Raw genomic sequence first — 19,991 nt, forward strand, 5'->3', positions numbered from 1 at the left:
AAGGGCTCTTGCTAGATATAAAAAGCTAATGAAAGTGTTCAATACAATAAAATTAATAGGAACGATTACGTCTGGTCAGAAAATTTAAGTTCCCTAGATACTGGTATATGTATCTTACTGCCTTTCAAAAGATATCGTCAGAGTTTATAAATTATTCTTTGGAATCATTAGCGACTACTGGAATTACGGTGAAATATAAGGGAGCTCCTTACGAAAACTTCTCACGTGTCTTTGTTGTTTTTTTCATTCATACATATGTTATAATTAACAGTGAAATAAATACGAGTTCAAATTCGTCAAAATATTTTTTTAAATCAATCAATAAATGAGGACTTTTCAGCAAGAACGACGCAGCTCCAGTTTTAACGAAAATCGGGGTTATGCGCTGTTTACAATGATCAAAATATTAGCTATCGTTTGGTGCAAGATCGACGCAGCTATGGTGATTGGGTATAATAAAGCATGTAATAATGGAGATGCGTCATACTGTGTTTGGAGCAAGAAAAACGTAGCTCCGGAGCTACGTCGCTCTTGCCCCTTTATTAGATATTTTAGTAGTTTAACTGTTTGCGTTAGTTTTCTACCTTTGCTATAATATTCTTAGTTGTTATTTTTGAGTTTATAACAAGTGTAATATGTTAGAGGAATTGGACAGTGAACCTGAACTTTTTAGTGGTGGTTCCAGTGATGAATATGTGGCAGATACAGCCGACAGTAGCACATCAAGTAGTGATAGTGATAGTTTGGAGGTTAGAAAAACAAACAGGAAGTCTGTAAATGAATCGCAGTGGGTTCGAAATAAGAAAAAGAAACTTTTGGCTACTGGCGCAAGACATCTTAATAGTGTGAACAAAATGGTCGGTCCTAGAGTGGTTGGCGAAGACTGTAAATGCAAATTTAAATGTTTCGAAAACTTTAATGAACAGGAGAGAACGCAGATCTTAAATAAATTTAATGAAATTGGCGAGAAAGTAATGCAGGATACTTACCTTGTAGGCCTAATAAGTACGTCAGAAGTAACCAGAAAACGTCCTAAGACAGGAAATGGTCGGCAACGAAACGTTTCCCATAAATACATGGTAAGTACTTACTCACCTTTCAATTTATTTTCTGAAATAATCCATTTTTTTAAATTTCAGATTCGTATTGGTTCAAAATCCCACCGAGTATGCAAAAAAGCATTTGGTGCGGTTCATGGTATATAATCTAAAAGAATTGATCGCTTGTCAGCTTTCTTAAAATCTAACGACGCTATCACATCTCCTAAGGATGGTCGTGGAAAGCATCACACTAGACCCAACATGATCCCCTCAGAAATCGTTGAGCAAGTAGATAGCCATATTCGCAGTTTTCCCAAGAGATCGTCTCATTACAGTCGTCAAAAAAATAATAATAAAATGTATCTTTCACCGGAATTAAATGTCAAGAAGCTGTATGAATTATATCTAGAAAAATATGAAAAAGATATGTTTGATATATATGGCCTAAAAGATAAAAAACATATTTTCCGTCCGAAAGTGACTTACGACTTCTACTTTAGATATTTCAAGGCTAATTATAATATTTCGTTTGGCAGCCCACGGTCACTTGCAAGACTTGCGACGAATATGAAAATAAACTTAAGCTACCCTTACCCGATGAAGAATTAAACCAAATTAAAACTTCTAAACAGATTCATGTAAGCAGAGCTCAAGTATTCTTTGATGCACTCAAAGAAAAAACAGAAGAAGCTAAAAGTAATCCCGAGGTAGAAGTACTCTGCTTTGATCATCAACAGAATGCACCTTTACCTAAAGTCCCCTCAGGAGATGCATTTTATCTTAGGCAGTTATGGGTTTTTAATTTCTGCATTTATTCAGCCAAAACAGGAATTTCGCATTTTTACATGTATGATAAACCACTGGCAAAAAGACACCCAATGGAACCATTAGCTTCCTAGATCATTATTTAAAAAATATAATGTCCAAGGATGTGAAAACATTGTACATCTTCTCAGACAACTGCGCTGCTCAAAACAAGAACGGAAGCCTAGTACAATATCTATTCACTTTGGCCCAAACTAAACAGTTTCAGTCGATTCTTCATCGATATCCTGAACCTGGCCACTCCTTCTTGCCACGTGACAGGCCATTTGGGGTTGTAGAAAAAGCATTAAGAAAAATCGAACGAATATTTACTCCTCAAGAATATATGACACATTATGGCAAATGCAGCAGAAACTTTGAAGTGGTCCCACTAGAACAAAACATGATTTTTGACTTTGTAAATTATTTAAAGCCACATTTTAAGAAAACAGTCATCAACTAGCATAGACAGAAATTTGCGATAAGCAAATACAAACTGATTTTATATGAAGCAAACAGTGGAATCCAGTGCAGCGAGTCTTGTAATTTACCTATCTATAGTACATTCAATATTCAACGTTCTACGTTAGATACCAATACGGCACCAAATAAAAAATAAAGAAAAATTGCCATTGAAAAAAGTAAAATATGATAACGTGATGGTGCTGGCAAATCAATACGTGCCAAAAAACGACCTATCTTACTATGAAAAATTAACTTTTGCTCAGGAGAACACAGGTAGTGACGTCGAAATGACCAACGACGAAGAAACTATTGAATAGTATTAGATTCTATGACTTATTATTATTGTTTTTGTTTAATGAGTAACGTTGAATAAAGTTTATGTAATAAATATATACAAATTTTGCGTTCAAATGTAATTTTAGTTCTTTCATTATTGCAGACACGCACACTTTTTGAAGTTTTGGTGCAAGAATGACGTAGATCCATTAAAAAACAACTTTTTATTTGCTTTAAAATATTATATTTTTAGAAGATTTTCGGTATTTGTAATTGTTAAGGTACGTGCTTTTGGCAGTTTAAAACGTAAAAGTGGTATCTAATAAACTATGGCGTATAAAAGTTTTTTTTTATTTTCTCAAAATCGACTTTTATGGAGCTGCGTCATTCTTGCTGCGGAGTCCTCAAATGTCTAATGCAAAGACTTACACACTCTTTTGTTAAGTATAGAAAAGATAAAGCAAATTTCTTCGCTAAATTACCGATAATGGATAAGTTATATATCCATTTCCATGATAAATGGACCAAAATGTAGAGAAAAGAGTGGAGATTTACCACTGTTTACACTCTGCAGATAATGTCAAATTTATCGTATTTTCAGATGCTAAAAGTGCCTTTTCTGGTAAATAAATTACATAAGGCGACACTTGGTATTTTCTTGCACCAGTCATAGGTTTCCCATTGCAACAGATTCATTAATTTATGCAGGAGTCGAGTTAGTTGAAGATCCACCACATTCTCCAGATTTGCACCTAGCAATTACCGTTTATTTCCAAAGAAGACATGCGTGGTAAACGATGTACTTCAATAATATATTGAACAATCTTTCTCTCGAGACGCATTAAAAATGCTTCAATATCGATAGGTAAAAGATGTTAACATTAATGTGGAATATGTTAATAGATAAAAATCGTATCTTCACCAATATTTTATTCGTAATTTGATCAGGGGCGGAGCCAAAGGATCAACCGTTCAAATAGATGATTATGAAGCGTGAGGATCTGGAAGTTAAACATGTCAGATTTAGTGTAGACAAAGTATTGAGAAAACTTTTTAGATATGTAGAAGAGGATAAATTTGTGAAAAAAATTGTTAAACTGACAATAGTTTAGTTAGTTATAAACATGTGATACGATTTACTAAAGAATTTATACAAAACAATGATTTTTTGACTTATATTACGATAACTCTATGCAAGCTTTGTCATTTCTATAATTTATGTATTTTTAAAAAACTTCATTCTTCTGGAATCAGTTTTTTGTTTATTAATGAATAATTCTGTAGAAAGCATTCATTTGGAAAAAGAAGTTGTATTCAACCTATTGTATGGGGATGAGAGTGAATGGAAGTATTGAATTTATAATCGAAACAACAGAAATGAAGGCGTTATGAAAATCTACAGCTATTGTTTATGTTCATTAGACTGTTAAATTAAATATTCAATTTATTTTTTATATGCATAATAATGAATCAGCACCTATACAAGGCAATAATTATGCATGCTATTGAAACTTCTCAATAGAAATTTTACTAGGTTTCAAACTAGTTGTGTAAATAGTTCACACAAATCAAACGACAGCGGCTAAATTGAGATTTCATTTGTCAATGCTAACGTATTATCTCTAATATTTATATTATCTCTTGTTTTTCTCTTTCTGTCGCTTATTTAGTTCATAAACTTCCTCTCAAATATCAATTTCATTTTAAACTCCATTTATTGTTTTCATTTAAAATTTAAAATTTCACTTCCCCAATAGCGTTCTTCATGAAATGGCCAGAGAAGTGGCCAGTGAATTAAACATGTGTGAGTGTGATTTTTCCAGAAGTTATTGTCATCAAATACCAAGTCACTGGTAACTTCGATCAAAGATGCGGTTCCAGAAGAAAAAGTTACACATCCAAGAGATATGACCGATTCATTGCCAGCAAACCATTAAGGATTCGGACCTCACTGGTTTTTTAAATCCAACAAGAGCTCAGATAACGCGAAGAGTGGCTGTACGGTCAGAAGAAGACTTAAAATTAAATTACTTTGAGCCAAAAAAGGGTCAGCTACTTGCCTCAAATTAACTCTAGACCTGCGAGCAACCCATTTACGATTTGTCAGGGAACATGTTAATTGGACTGACGAATAATTCAGCTCCGTTCTCTTCTCTGACGAAAGCGGAATGTGCCTGCAAGGTAGCGATTGGGGAGGATTCTACAGAAGACCTAGAGAAAGATTGGCGCTGAGTTCTTTAAAAGAATGCGTAACCCGGTCTTAAATGCTATCGAACATTTATGGGATTAACTTAAGAGAAAAGTTTGGACTGCACCAACCAAGAAATCGTACCCTAAACGGCGTTTACTGAAAAATGGGATAGCATCGAAAAAGATGGGGTAAAGAAACTTATTCGATCAATGAAATGAAGGTATTATTATGTCCACGGGAGAGAATACTAAATACTGATAGGTTAATATCTTATAAATTATTATTCAGAGATGTTTTTTTTTTGTTTCAAATCCCTTTTTGTTTGATAATTTCTCTGCCAAAAAAATAACTCAACATAGACCACACATTTATATAGTTTATAATCATACTAAAGATATTCAATAACACATTATAATACTTTTTGCAACCACTCTTATTCGATGATGTCTTTGGCTCTTTTGAGTGGTTTAGGGCCATTGATGAATTGTGATTTTTGCCGATCACTTCCAGTAACTTTGAACTCTGCATTTCTGTGCTATTATTATTTACATGATAAATTATATTTACTTTTATTGTAGCAGTATTCAGTAAGATTCGACAATGGAAATTCTTTGCTATGTTGTATGTTTGGTCAACAGTAATAACGTCTCCTTTAGTCAAATTGTCTTTTTCTTCTGCTCTCAATGTTCCGTTCAATCCTGAATATCTAGCTTCTTTTTGTCCTCTTCTTTAGACAATGTACTCGAGCTGTCGTATCATTTTTGTAGTGTTCGTGTGTTTGATTTCTGTTTATTCTCTATAATTCAGGTTTCTAATGCAGGCTCTCTTCAACAGATTCAGACTTGTTACTTTCTAAGTTAAAGGTCAATTTATAAAATTTTATGCTCGCGTCCGCGTTGGCGCCCTCGTTTGCGTTCAATATAATACGAAGTGTGATTTATAAACACAATTCTATATAGACTTGAACGTAACTCCAACGAGAGTGTCAGCGCTGGCGCGAGCGTAATCATTATAAATAATTGTTTTGCCTTGTAAATAAGTCTTTCGTAAGTAAGTGTAATAAATAAGCCCTGAGTAAATAAGTAAATAAGCCTTGTAAGTAATAATCTGCTATCAGACTCCCTCGCAAGATGTTCGCGTACCAGGGAGTGTGTCTAGTTAACGTCCTCTCCAGAGCGTCGGTTGACTAAAACCTTTTCCCCTCGTAACCTGTAGTCTACCTCGAACCACTATTATATTACTTCAGGAGGGGGATACTTACTGCTTTTTTCATCTATTTATATTGATCTTCACTTTCTTATTTATTTTTCTGTTCATTTTGCCTATTGCTTCCCATTTTTATGTATTTTCAAAAATAAAAATTGACCTCATTGTTTCAAATTATGCATAAAAGTGCTGTACATTTTTTTTATTATTTGGGATTGTTTAAAATTCGGAAACCTGTTGTAGGCTTGGTATAATAGGGACATCAATTTGTCGTATAAATATGACTACTTGCAAAAATATCCACTTTAAAGTGGCCTTCTCTAATATCAACTTAAATCAAGTGATCACAATTTAGTGATGGCACTATAGTGGATGGAATAGTAACGTTTTAACTTCAAAATGATTTCCAGTGAATAAGTGGCTATGGAAATAAAACAGACAATCCATCAGATGATAACATATTTGGAAGTGGCAAATATCAGAGGCTCAATATGGTTTAGTTTCGGTGGTTAATGTAGTCGTATTGCTATTAATATGTCGCAAACCTTCAAGATTGTTTCGAAGAAAAGAGAGGGATATACGAGATCTGGCTATTAAATAACAACACTGGTTACAAAAAAGGGTTTTATTATTGAAATCATTCTACATTCGAATGCTCCCCTCAATATTCTCCCTTACCCTCGGCACACACCATTGATCAAAGCAGTACTGGAAGTCTTCTTTGATGAGAATCTTTCTAAGAAAATCTGAGCAGACCCATTGACGCAAGAGCTTTTGGTCAGAAGTCAGATTTTTCGGCACCAACTTCGCACAAACATTTGTCACGTGTAATTCCTCGTGTGAAACTTTTCTAACCGTGTCTGTATTGTCGACTATCATCCAGATGCTCATTAGACGATCAGCTCACACAATTTGGTTGATTTTGGTCACTGTTTCCGGAGTTGTATCAGTCTCAGGGGGATCTGAGTCTCGTCATCTTCAGTGCTCTCTCGACCCTCATTAAAGTGTTCACAACATTCCAAAACTCGCGCACGAGATAGAGAATTATCTCCATAGGCATCTTACAACAATTTATAGCACTCAGTCGGAGTTTTTTTTTTCAATTTAATGAGAAATTTGAGATTGATACGTTGCTCCTGTTTTTCGGCATAAGAAAAAAACACGTTCGTTTCAAATTGCTACTGCACAAATACTATAATAGTGACGGAAACGTGTTTTGGGACATGCATAGACAAGTTATCTAGATACCTAACGCACTATTCGTTTCATACCCCACCTGTCTAGGGTGCCCTCTAGGCGCGCACTCTCGTTATTTTATACCCAGTCCTCATATTTCATTGACATCCCTTTCAATAGGACCATAGTGGGGCCCAGATAAATTGACCCGCATAACAGGGAACAACTAAGAAGTGATGCCACCAATATCCCTGAGATCGACTGGATGTCACATAATTGCTTTATGAAATATGGATTCAAGATTTTGCGGAAGCATTGAACCTAAAAAAGAATTATAACTGTGTAGACACTTATGCGGGGTAATTAGCACTTTGAAGTAATTTTTAAGGGTGATAATAAGTTTATAGTAAATCTATTTGTATATCAGTCGTGAAATAAATTTCTTTCAAATGGCAAAATGTAAGAGCTACTAGTATCTGCCACCAACAAGTGACGTGAATTAGTAGTTACCAGAAAGTTACCAGACTAAACCGTTGATGCAACTTTCGTTAACAATTCATCCTTAAATCGTTTTCCACTTGAAGTTTAATGCAGTTACAAGTGATTGGATTAAGTCAAAATAACGTATTGATCATTGAGTTAATAAAACGTGATTCTCATTGTTTATGAATATTACAGAGTGGAAGTTGTAAAATTGGTAGTATACACGTAGCATCCCCTTCGTCTAAGTTCCGGCATAAGTTATAGCACTTCTGATGCTACTTGGGCTATCTTAAAATACATTGTATAAGAAGCGAATCATCAATTTTTGGTGCATTCCAACAGATGACTGACTTCAACCTTTAAAGTTCTTTTTGTGTTTTGATTTAGGTAGTACTTTAAATATAAATTGAAACATTCCAAGCGAGTTGACGGTAGGGATAACAAGAAAATTTATAATTACGTAAGGCTATTTACACACCCATCGGATTTTTACCGGTTAAATAACCAATTGCTTTGTTATGGTGACACAAGGTGATGGAATAATAAGAATCCTGAACGAGTTGCTACTATATGATTATTGTATCGCCGCATTAAGCGCCTTATGATTAAGCAAAAATGCTGGATTAATCATATCAATCAAAGCAGAGAACTCCCAGGAACATTCTACACTTTGTTTAAAGAACTAAGGCATGATGGTAATAAATTTTTCAACTTCTTCATAATATCTATTGCATCATCCAACGAACGCCATGAGAAGCTGAAGCACGCACTACCAAAACTAATTTATTTCACCGAGAAATCGACTGGACATTGGACGGCTGCTCGCCGGTATTTTATCGGCACCGATCACCTATCGGCGTGTGTGCCAGATCAAATTTTTATATATGGAATTTGGACAACTGGTATAAAATCGGCCGGCAAAAATCGACCGGCAAAAATCGACATGTGTGCCATTAACCTAATATGTCTTTGACCACACTGTATATTGAATTATAGTTAACCTATGTATGTGCTAGATAATAACTGATATTTATTTCGTTCAAGGTTAAGTTGATTTATCATTAGATTTAATGTATTGGGTAAACTTTCATTGTTTGCTTACTAAAATCAATTGTTTGTTTTCGTATTAGACCCGCACTGACAGTTTTGCTCCTCAGTATTTTCTCAGCAAACCTATAATTCAGTGTAGATTGATAATAGTGATGATAATGAGCTGAATTATATCATTATATAAATATAAACTTGAAAATGAAACGTGTACTTTACTCCAATTAAATTCTCAATTTATTTCGTACCTTGTGTGGTACTAAAAGTTTTCTGCTTCTTCCGATATCGTTCATTGAACTACATAAAATTATATTTAGTTTATATTTATTAATATGTGAATAGTAATCAATTTAATGACAATGACATGGAATATAGTTCGAAAATAGTAGCATATAGAAGTAAACAAAAAATCATGAGTTCCTATTATCCATTGTTACACAATACTAAACATTTCACGGGCAATTTCAAACTGAACATTTCAGTTTATCAAATATGATCAACAGAAACAAATATCGATAATAATGAGACAAATATGGAGCTCTGCGCTACAAATCAAATATAAGTGAATAAAAAAAAATATTGATTACCAAACCGAATTATTTAGGGAAACCCAAAAAAATAGCACATCAATCATGCGACCTAAAGTGGAAGTCACCGGTCGAGAAACGACGAAGCCATTAAAGCTAAAACAGGGTGGATCGCGTTCATATCTGATAAGTACAAAAATTCGAAAAATATAACTGAAGGTCGACATTTGTGATATCACATTTAATCAACTATATTAACGTTTTATCTACGACTATGTTTACATATCCAAGTATTCCTCTACATTTCACTCGGATTATACTATAATATTAAGAATTGGGAATTGAGACTTATTTGGTTAATTCCTTTGTACACATCTTTGTTGTCCTCGCTCTAGCCGATGGAGACTATCCAAAACTGGAGAATCCTGCATGAATCGCTTGCTGTGAAGCTCTTCAACTAGATCAAATCCCATGATTCTCCTTTCTGTGTTGATGAAAGCACGAAATTTGCATAGGATATATTATACTTTTCTCTAATCCTCAGAACGGACAGTTCGGGGAAGCGGTCTTGGATTTATATCTAAATTCCGCTTACCATATGATCAAGCCTAGACTTTACTATTCCTCTGAAGGTTTTCAGCTGTATCCATTCATAATATTAGTTTCATTGTCTTTGCCCAGCAATCCTATCCAGGTCACCTCTACCACTTTTTCGTTAGCCAGTTCATTAAATGCATTGTAACTTTCTAGAATGAATTAGTGCTGCTTCCTTTTTTATATCCATCTATCTATCTATCATCTGAAAGCATGTTGACTTCATTTTTGGTTCCATTTTCAACCCAAGGGAAGGTGGAGCTTTGAAATTATTCTGAAATATATTGGTTCGTCGCATCCTGTCAGAGGGCCTTATGAGTATTCCCTCTTCCAACAGTTTCATCAGTCCATGCTGTCCTGGCAGTTTTATTTTCTTCTAAAGGAAACCGATAAAATAGCTTCACGTCGTCACTTGAATGATGAACCATGTGTTCTACTGAGACCGAATCAACATTAAATAAACTAAAATCCGGGAGTCCACGCACATCCGATTTAACACCTATGGAATTTTTCCTGTGGAGTTACGTCAAATCTAAAGTTGATGCTAACAAATCTACTTTCCTGTTGCAATTAAAAGAAAATAACCGTCACAAAATGGCAGTCATCATGGAGAATATCTGGCAAGCCGTTATACACAATGTTTGTGCTTGATTAAATGAATGCCGTGAGCGCAAAGATTTACATTTAGACGAAGAAATAAATTCTCAAGCGAGATATCTCAATATGTAACAAAAATTTTTTCAATAAACACCTTACTTTTCTTAAAATTGTTTTTTTTTAATGTGAACTTCTCGTTTAACTACACCACTGCCAATGATTTTAATGAGCTTCCAAAATATCGAACGATATTTTTGCGTTTAATACCTTGTAACATTCTAAGATCTGATGACAGAATAATTTTTTTACGTCAAACAAGGTTGTATAACAGTAATGTATCCAAACAAATAATAATAACAAAAATGCAATTGACGTGTTACATTTGCCAAATAAAATTCTGATAGGAAACAGTTTTTTTAAAAAAAATATCACGTAGGACTATTACACTTATTGTTTTATTATAAAGAAAGAACAATATTTGAATGCAAGCTAATTGATAGTTTTTACTGTAATCAATTTTATTTTGGAGTAAAAACACAACAGTTTTTGAAAATAAGAGAATGGAGCGAGAGCAAATTCAGTAACCGTTTCTGCTGTTTCTGTTTGATTTCTAATGTTATTGAGAGTGATATAAAGAGAGAGCTGAAAAATCTTTTACGTGAAGAATGTACTGGTGTACTAGCATTCATAAAATTGGGTATTACGCGAGTTCCAATGGGAAACTTGAATGTCGATCTTTAAAATAGTAACACAATTTTAAGTGGTTGGTAGAAATTGAAGAACATCTGAACGAGGACGCTATCTATAAAGGAAGGGATAATAGGCAAAAACGATACTAGGTACGTTGAAATGGATTCTTTATAAGTATAGAACTACTGAGGGAATTTGTATATCTGTATAATTACCAACCAGCGATATGCTCAATGTAATATGGCAAAAATGTCAGATATGGAGGTAGTGTTATGTATGTTATAGTATGAGGTGGAGGCTCATACAGATTATTCCAATTCAGAGTGATTGTTTGTCAATCGTCTGCTACATAAGACATTCTATAACCTCCTGTCCCGTGGAAAGTTTTTTATTGTTATTGTTACTTATTTTATGACAATGAGGGATAGTATGTAAGCAAAATCTGACTTTACCATTTGTCTATATTTCAAATGAGCTACGAGTTTTTGAAACCGGATGTTAACAGATCTCCTAATTTGCCCAACATACTTTCTGTCATGATAATGGCAGTTAATTTCATAAAATGCACTCTTTTCCAAGTCCACTATGCGATCCTTAGGATTTATAAATATGTAAGTATTGTTAGATTTATAACTAGTTTGAAAACTACTCTATTCAAAATTTTTTTAAAATCTTTTTGAATGCACAAGTACTGAAACAACCATTTTGTATTATAGATTCAAGTTGAAGATTGGCTGCTGCAATTTAGTTGATAAGTATAATCTGTGCAGCTTCAGATGTACCTAATTTTATTTTTGTAATGTTGAAATACACTGGATATTTTTTAGATTCTTACGAAGTCTTTTTGTTTCATTGATGTATAAGGAGAGCAATTGTCGTGTCGTGTTGCAATCAGGCAATGTCGAAGAATATGCTTACTTAATTTATCTATATTTTTACACTAAACTCTTCACTATTCACTAAATATATTGATACTTATTACTAAACACTTATATGATTCCCATCATATTGTCGCTTAAGTTCTAACACCACGTAAAACCAAAAAATGTCTTTTCGATTTTTAAATATCATTCGATAGAGAATGGAAATATCCACCTCTAGACCACTGAAAAATTATGAAATCGATCTTTGTTCATGAATTTGAAAAAAATATGTATTATTATCGCGATAAATAAATTATCACAGTTATTTTCTCTTCTGAAAAGTTGTAATTTTTTACTTACGTGGTGTTAGAACTTGAGATACCATATTAATTTATTTAAATACATCATTTACTCCTCTATCCCAATGTGTTCGGGATGGCATCAGATTAATCACTGACTGAAGCTGTTAAACAAGCGACTATTTATACAAAAAGAATTTCTCGATCAATCGGTTCTAGAAAGTTAAGAAACAAATAAAAAGGCCGTCCTCGAAAATTAATTCAATACAAACAATATAAACAAACTGCCGCTGTATATAAAAACATGTAAATAACTTTTCTGAGAATTTCCATATCCATATATCTTTTATCATAATCAAACAGGATTGGCATCTCGGCCCATGCTGTGTAATTCGTAACATTATAATAGACAATGTGCTCAAGGCTTGCATGCCTAGTAGATACGACCAGTAAGGTATGAAAAAAAGAATGCCAAGTATATAAAACAGGGAGGAAAATTAAAACCTATAATATATATTCTATATTTTATTAATTAATAAAAATATATCTTTGATTATCAGTTCATTGCAATATAGCAGGATTATTAACTCTGAGGAAGTATGGTTTTTTTCCAAAAAATCGATTTTATTTATCAATGTTATTTCCTTCAAGAGCAATATAAACATTTCCACGCTCAAATCGGCTTCAGTGTCAGCAATTGCTTTGCAGCATTTTTTTGAGATCAGCGAATAGCCAGTAGTCACTAGTGCCCAAAACTTGACTATATCATTGCCATTGACTTGTGAATCGTTACATTGTCTTGGTGAAAAAGTGGTTTTTTCTTCTCGAAATGAGACTGTTTTGCCTTGATTTTTGCATTCCAACAACTCTATCTAGTATTAGCTATTGATTGTTTCTCCCTTTTAAAGATAATCAATGAACAATATTCCATGCGCATCCCAAAATACTGAAGTCATAAGCTTCCCAGCTGCAGTTCATTGAGATGATGATCATTTTGATTCCCGATGGATTCATTGTCACATTGTCACATTGTCACGCAGAAAATCAGATTTATTACGTGTAAACAAGGCCAAACACTGCTCCAAATCATCAACACGTTGTTGTTTTCAATCAACTATTAGTAAACGCGGTATCCACTAAAAAATAGCTTTCTCATGGTCAGATGTTCATGCATAATAGTGAACGCACTGCTTTCTGATATCTTTATCACCTCAACTATCTCACGAAACTTGAATTTACGGTTAGATATAACCAATTTGAGAACTATTCTGATGTTTTCTGAAGTAACCACCCCAATTGGACGACCAAGTTTGAATTCAGCAAACCAATAACAAATGATTCTTTTCGATGGAGCAGAGTCCGTTCAACACTTTTGAATTCATTGTTGAGCTTGTACAGTTTTTTTTTCATCAAGGAGCAGTGATAAATTAACACACGAAATTGTTTTAAATCCATTGTTTTGAAAATAACAATAGTAGCTTCATTTAAATAGGCTGTCACTTTTTTCTGACTAATCGAAATGTGAGTCCCATTTTGGCTATTTGACCACCTCAATTCTCAACTGATAGTGTCTACGACAATTAGTTTTCCGTTTAAAACTTGCTCATCTAATCACCCGGTACATATTATTTGATTTTCTCTATATCAATTAAAAACATCGATTCCAAACGAAGGCAACAGTCTTTTCATATTAATTGAAGCACGTTTATTTCGAGAATAAAGCTAATTTTGTACACGCGACAATACTTCATGCAACCGATCATTATTGGCGCCAACTTATAGATTTATTTTAGTCGTCACTCATATTGACGCTCTTTTCATTATCATGTGTTCCAATTCAATACATAAATATGAGAGGCTGCTCAATTTTTGTTGAATAATATACTTACAAACTATAATAGGAGTTTCTAGTTGAACAAATAGTATATTCTGAAAAAATCTTTTTATTCAACGATTAGAACAAGGCGTCTTTTAGACAATGGTAATAATAATAGAGAAGTAGGATAATAATAATGTTTGTAATTTGCTCAAATACTAATCTCAAATGAAAACGGAATCGTCAATTGGTATTTCCATTTTAGATTTCCAACCCTGTGATTTTTATGGCAATTTTTATAGACCAAGAGCTAGTGCACCCTCCTAGTAATGGTATGTGTGTGAGGATAGAAATTCTTATAGTAGTACATCGCCTAGCTCACATCAGCCCTGCACGTCATCAACCCTTATTCCCTTGAAAATGAAATCTTACAAAAACTTGTTGTGAGCTTGAAATATTCATACGATTTTGTTCATTTATTTGGAAGTTGAAAAACAGTTAATAGGCGTTTTCAATGAAAACAAATATATGTCATTTTGTAAAGTTGAAATTTATATACGTGTTTGTCTATGCCCTTTCAAGAATATAGGTATAGAAGCTAAGAAGCCAAGAAAATGTCTAGCCTCCAGTAATAATGAGATAAAATAAAATAGATGCTTCCCTTATATTCATAGCTGACCCTAACAGTATAGGATTATGTATGGTGCAAATGCCTTCGTCTGTGTCAGTCCATTTCGAGCCATGGAACAGTGTGTATTGTAAAGCTCGATAGTGTTATTTGAAATGTCTTCCAAACAGCGCTAATGTCTGCCCGTTGTGTTAACTTAAAGTTAGTAGAGCGAAGCCACGGAAAATACTTTTCCTTGAAAGAGACTTCAGCTTTAAGGAGCATTCTTGAAAGTACAGTTTGAAAAATTGTGAATAATCCGATAGCTCTTAAATAAACACGAAGAGACAATGGCGTACTAAAGTGCATTGATTTTTTCAAGAAGGCTTAATTCGCCACAATCTTTTTGGAACGTATGCAGAATAAAAAGTGCACGGAGACTGTTGGTAAAAAGCATCATCTGTTGGTAGAAGTTCAGTTTATTGAAATTTGTAGTCAACTGAAGCCTCAATTCATTGAGTATTTTAATGGACCCGTTGTTATTCTTAAAGATACCTACAGAAATACCTACCCCAACAAATAAAACAGAAACAATTTGAAGAAAATGTTTCAACGTAGGTCCATACATTTTTCCAGGCGATTTTCAATAAGTTCGATACCCATTTTATAATGGGTATTGCCATAACGGATGTATGAGCCGGTGCATTGTCTTAATGGAACAACACTTTTTTCCTGTAGAGGGAACGGTCTTTGCATTCTTTGGAGCTGGTTCTCCCTTTCCAGTTCACATGTTTTGATTATTCTTTTGTTTCGGATGGGAAGTGATGGCCTCACGAGGCCTATAGTTATGAAACGACGCAAAAATGCGGTTTTATTTCTGTGAAACATGTCAAAAACTCAAAGGAAACATCTTCACGATGCTGTTTTCGTTCCATTGTGAGCAAACGCGGCACCCATCTTGCCCACAGCTTTCTCATGTCCAAATTTTCAGTTAATATGGGATTTCCCGCACTTTTTGAAATGTCTACTATGTTTACTAGCTCGCGCACTTAGTCAACGATCATCCAGTACCGCTTTGTGGATTTTCTTCGACATTTCTGTCGTCACCTCATTTGGTCGACCATTGCGATGTTGGTCAGTGTAAATTTAGTTGCGATATTAACAGCTTCAGCTGTAGACATGGAGCTCAAATTTTATAATTCTTTGAAAGCATCAAGGCTGTTAAAAAATACCTGCTGCGCTTAGGATATATTTTTTGCATTGCATTCATGATATCGCATCAGGAAAATAGTAAATAAGTGATATGATTACATCTGTATCCATAGATTTCACTAAAATTTTCTTTTGGTGATGTAGCTAATACTCATATAAAACATGAGGTATCAGCCGCGTATTATATCATGTGACTCAGTGACTCTTAATGGCTATTTTCAGTTCGGTCCTACTAAAAAAAATTAGTAGGACCTTTGAATCACCTATTCCCAGAAAATGAGTTGTAATATAACCCGGTTATTGTCAATTTGTTCTTAGTTTCCCACCCGGTACAACAATAGTCAATTTTCTGCATAGCTTTTTACGTAATATAGAAGGAAAACTGCTTTTCAATTTTGTTCAAATGAACATTGAAACAACGAATAATTTAGTCCACGAAATAATTTTCTTTCAACTCTGTTTTCATATGTTTGTTATTAAAACTATGATGTAAATGAGAAATAAGATTTTATTTCTTTGGTTACTTTCATTCAATAACTTTTCCAAATAATGAATTTCGAAATTATATATGTCCTTGACTATATGCCTCAAAAGATATCAAATTAATTTGCACCAGAAAGTGTAACTAAACTCGCCACATGCCTTTTCCTTCACTTTTCCTAGCATAGTAGAAACCTAAAAAATATTTGAACTGGACCTTGAAACTCTACAATTATTATTGATTTTTATATAATTTATTTAGATAAAAGTTGTAAATCATGATACCAGTTTCGCTATTTAATTTTATTAGCAATTTATCCATTCACGTCTCATAAAACCACTACTCGTGACATAATCTATTTATACATTACACTTCCACACACTAAGCAATGTCGTGAACCTCAAAACAGTATTAATGGTATTTATATATATTTCTGTCCTAGAACTATAGATTTTACTTGACATTGAAATCTGATTTAATAATCAAACTTGGGTCACAGTTCAAGAGAAGGGAAAGTTCTTTGATGTCAGCTCACAATATAAAGATTATTAATCTATTAGTCCAAATTTAATAGTTGTTAGTACGATAATATCACGAGCAATACATACCGGGTGATCAATTTATAATCCGGTCTCCAATCACTCCGATGTCTTTATAATTGATGAAATAAATCAGAAGAATGATAACTCTATAACGAATAGTTTATTTCTAGTTTACATTTAGACCAATCTTCATATTTTGAGACGCCACGAAATTAGAGGAAATAAAGCTGACGACATTGAATTTTTGAATACCATTATCCTTGAATCTGTGCAATGAGGACGGATGTCGTTTTATGCTTATGCACACGCTGGTGGCTCTCATTATTTAGATCCTGTTTGAATTATCAAGAAAGTTATACATTTGATTGAATCAGATCGAAGCTCCTCCATTCGGACGATTGAAGTAACTCTTGGTTTTGGTTCCAGCAATAATAGATGCCTTGAATGCCGATATTTTTCTTATAATTCGTAAAACACGGACCGTATGAATCGACAAAGTTGTCCAACATTGTAAATCATTATTGTAATTTTTTTCTTATTTATTTATACGATTTATATTTGTCAGGGGAATGAATAAACACTGTCTCTTACGTTCTTCATTTATTTAAATATTTTACACTACATTAACTTATAATATAATACACTATCACTTAACTAACTTAAATAATTTGATGAAATTCTTCGATTATTTTCGGTCTGTTCACTACGACTATTGATTATAAACTAACAAAACTGCGCTATATATCCCATAAAAATTCTAAAACCTTCTAGACAACAAAGTAAGGAAACAAATAAATAAATAGACCTAAATAGAAAATTATTCAAAAGAATTACTATAAATAAGCCTCCTAAAATAAAAATTTTTATCATCAAAAACCGAATTTTAGATTTCCTGGTTTTCAGTCGTGCATCAAGGCCGAATTTTAGAATTCTATAATGGCGGGACAGGGCTGGCTTAAGGACTCATTTTGCGAAATGTTCGTAACATTATCAAACATAGCTTAGAACTAACCAATATAAATTTTGTATACCAAGCAGCTGCAAAGAAATGCCGGTTTTTCCTCTTTTCCAAGGTTAATCTTTCTAGAAAAACGGCGTTTTTCAAGTAATCTACGACTGCATGGGTATTCCATAATGAGATAGGTTATAGAAACTATTTTATGGAATGGATAGTAAATACAGTGTCCGGGCTATTGAACAGCGTTGTAATGCTGTATTGTTTCAAATAAATATCAGTTTGATATAGTCGACATAGAAAAGAAAGTGGAAAAAAGCTATACGCTTCTCTAATATTCGAAGAGTTGTATACTTTGCTAACATGCATTGAAGCATTCCATGCATTCCAGACCAATTTATACCCTATTCCGTTAGCATCTCCCATGGAAAGCGATTTACGCCATATAATCTATCGTAGATTATCTCGCTGGAAACGAATTCAACAGATCTAGCAACTTTTTTGGGTGAGATGGTAGAAGGAATATTTAAACCAGTTACAAACTAGACCCTAAGGGTATCAAATACAACGACCCAACTTAACAGTCCGCACGATGGTAGTTTTGGTCGAAGAAAAACTACTACCTTTAAAATGGAAGTTAAGACGTGTTGTGGTCACTCATCCAGGTAGTGACGGTATAGTACGTGCAGTTTCGCTAAAACCAATTAATGGTGTTTGTAAACGCGCTGTCAAAAAATGTGTGCCTACCACAAATGATAATTAAACAAAGGACACAACATTTACGTTACAATTTTGAACAAATTCAATACAGTTTAATAATTATATCGCAATTTGCATTAAAACCTATGGATATTGATTCATGTTGGAATTCATTTATGAATTTTGATTATCATATATTGTATTTTTGTTTGTTTATATTAGATATTTCAATTGCTTTATCCCATTGTTTAATTGAATATACAAACTTCAAGAGGACGGCATGTACAAAATTCTTGTAATATATAACAAGTGGGAATTGCATCTCTCACCCTTAGATAAAGGAGGGGATCTTATTAAGTCAGGGCAGCCGTAAACGTGAGAATATGTAACCAGTCTTAGTTAGATCGTCAGAAGTGTACATTAATAAAAAAATTATAAAGTAAATACAGTAGAAAATATGTTGTACCCCGACCAATTCAAATAACTTGACTGCTATTGGCAAATAAATTGGTATGTCCCTGAAACTGTAAGCTCTTGAACTATTTTGTTGATTATCAGTAAAAACTTATGTGATCGATGGTGATGACATCACAGGTGTTAAGAAACAACGTGAGTAACAAGTTAGAACAAGTAGGAAAAATCGATGAAGTGAATCACAAAAAATGTTAAGGACATTCCAGATATAACTTCCACAGGATGTATTACATATACGATGACTGGAAAGAAAGTCCACCTGTAACTTTTGTTTACTGTAATAATACTACCAATTATAATTATTATGATGTTGACAAAAACACTTAAACTCGTGGAGCTGTGGGGTTGCGCTTCCAAATCTAATATAAATATTATTCAGAGATCCCAATCTGAAATAGTTCGTCAACTAGTAGATGCTCCGTAGTATGTAACAAATCTCACCATGCACGAGGACCTGGGAGTGCCCACTGTACAAGAAGTTATCCAAGAGAGGATCATCAAATAGCACCAAACTATAAAAACCCATCCAAATCCACTACTAGAGGAGTTGGTAACGCCACGAAACGCGAAAAGACTGAAAAATAGTTGGCCAATAGACCTAATATGAGGTATAAGAGGTTACATCACTGGATGTGAGCCTCACCAAGACATTATAGATATTAGATTATCTAATACTCGCGAGCAAATTAACCTATAGAATGTGAAAAATATTCTAATTGTTAATAAAAAACAGTCGTTATAAAGAATTATACAAAATAATGTAATACCCTTTATTATTGCTCATAGAATAATATACCATTAAATTGAGTATATCTATTGTACCATTTTATTTATTCCTTATAATTTCATAAAAAAAATAAGCAGATATAGTCCACGTTGTGTAGCCCATACTAGACATGAATAGATTTATAATACCGGGGCTGTTTTCAATATCATTAATTTTTTGT

At 33.6% G+C, this 19,991-nt stretch overlaps 2 protein-coding genes across 3 annotated transcripts in view; both read left to right on the forward strand.

Annotated features, from left to right (window-relative positions):
* Positions 1-19,991, forward strand: part of LOC130452813 (pleckstrin homology domain-containing family G member 5) — a 363,306-nt gene that overhangs the window by 26,042 nt on the left and 317,273 nt on the right. The gene's annotated exons all lie outside the window — the stretch shown is intronic.
* Positions 557-1,205, forward strand: LOC130440608 (uncharacterized). The gene is made up of 2 exons (XM_056773870.1): positions 557-1,079; positions 1,140-1,205. The coding sequence occupies exons 1-2, from the start codon at positions 636-638 to the stop codon at positions 1,203-1,205; spliced, it is 510 nt and encodes a 169-aa protein (XP_056629848.1). The 5' UTR covers positions 557-635.

Source organism: Diorhabda sublineata, chromosome 2 (genome assembly GCF_026230105.1).
Source record: "Diorhabda sublineata isolate icDioSubl1.1 chromosome 2, icDioSubl1.1, whole genome shotgun sequence".
In the NCBI taxonomy this organism is placed as follows: Eukaryota; Metazoa; Arthropoda; class Insecta; order Coleoptera; family Chrysomelidae; genus Diorhabda; species Diorhabda sublineata.

Excerpts from the sequence above, each read along its gene's own strand:
- LOC130440608 (XM_056773870.1), top strand. The coding sequence starts at position 636 with ATGTTAGAGGAATTGGACAGTGAACCTGAACTTTTTAGTGGTGGTTCC. Across the intron at positions 1,080-1,139 it reads ACGTTTCCCATAAATACATG|ATTCGTATTGGTTCAAAATC; the intron begins GTAAGTACTTAC and ends TTTAAATTTCAG.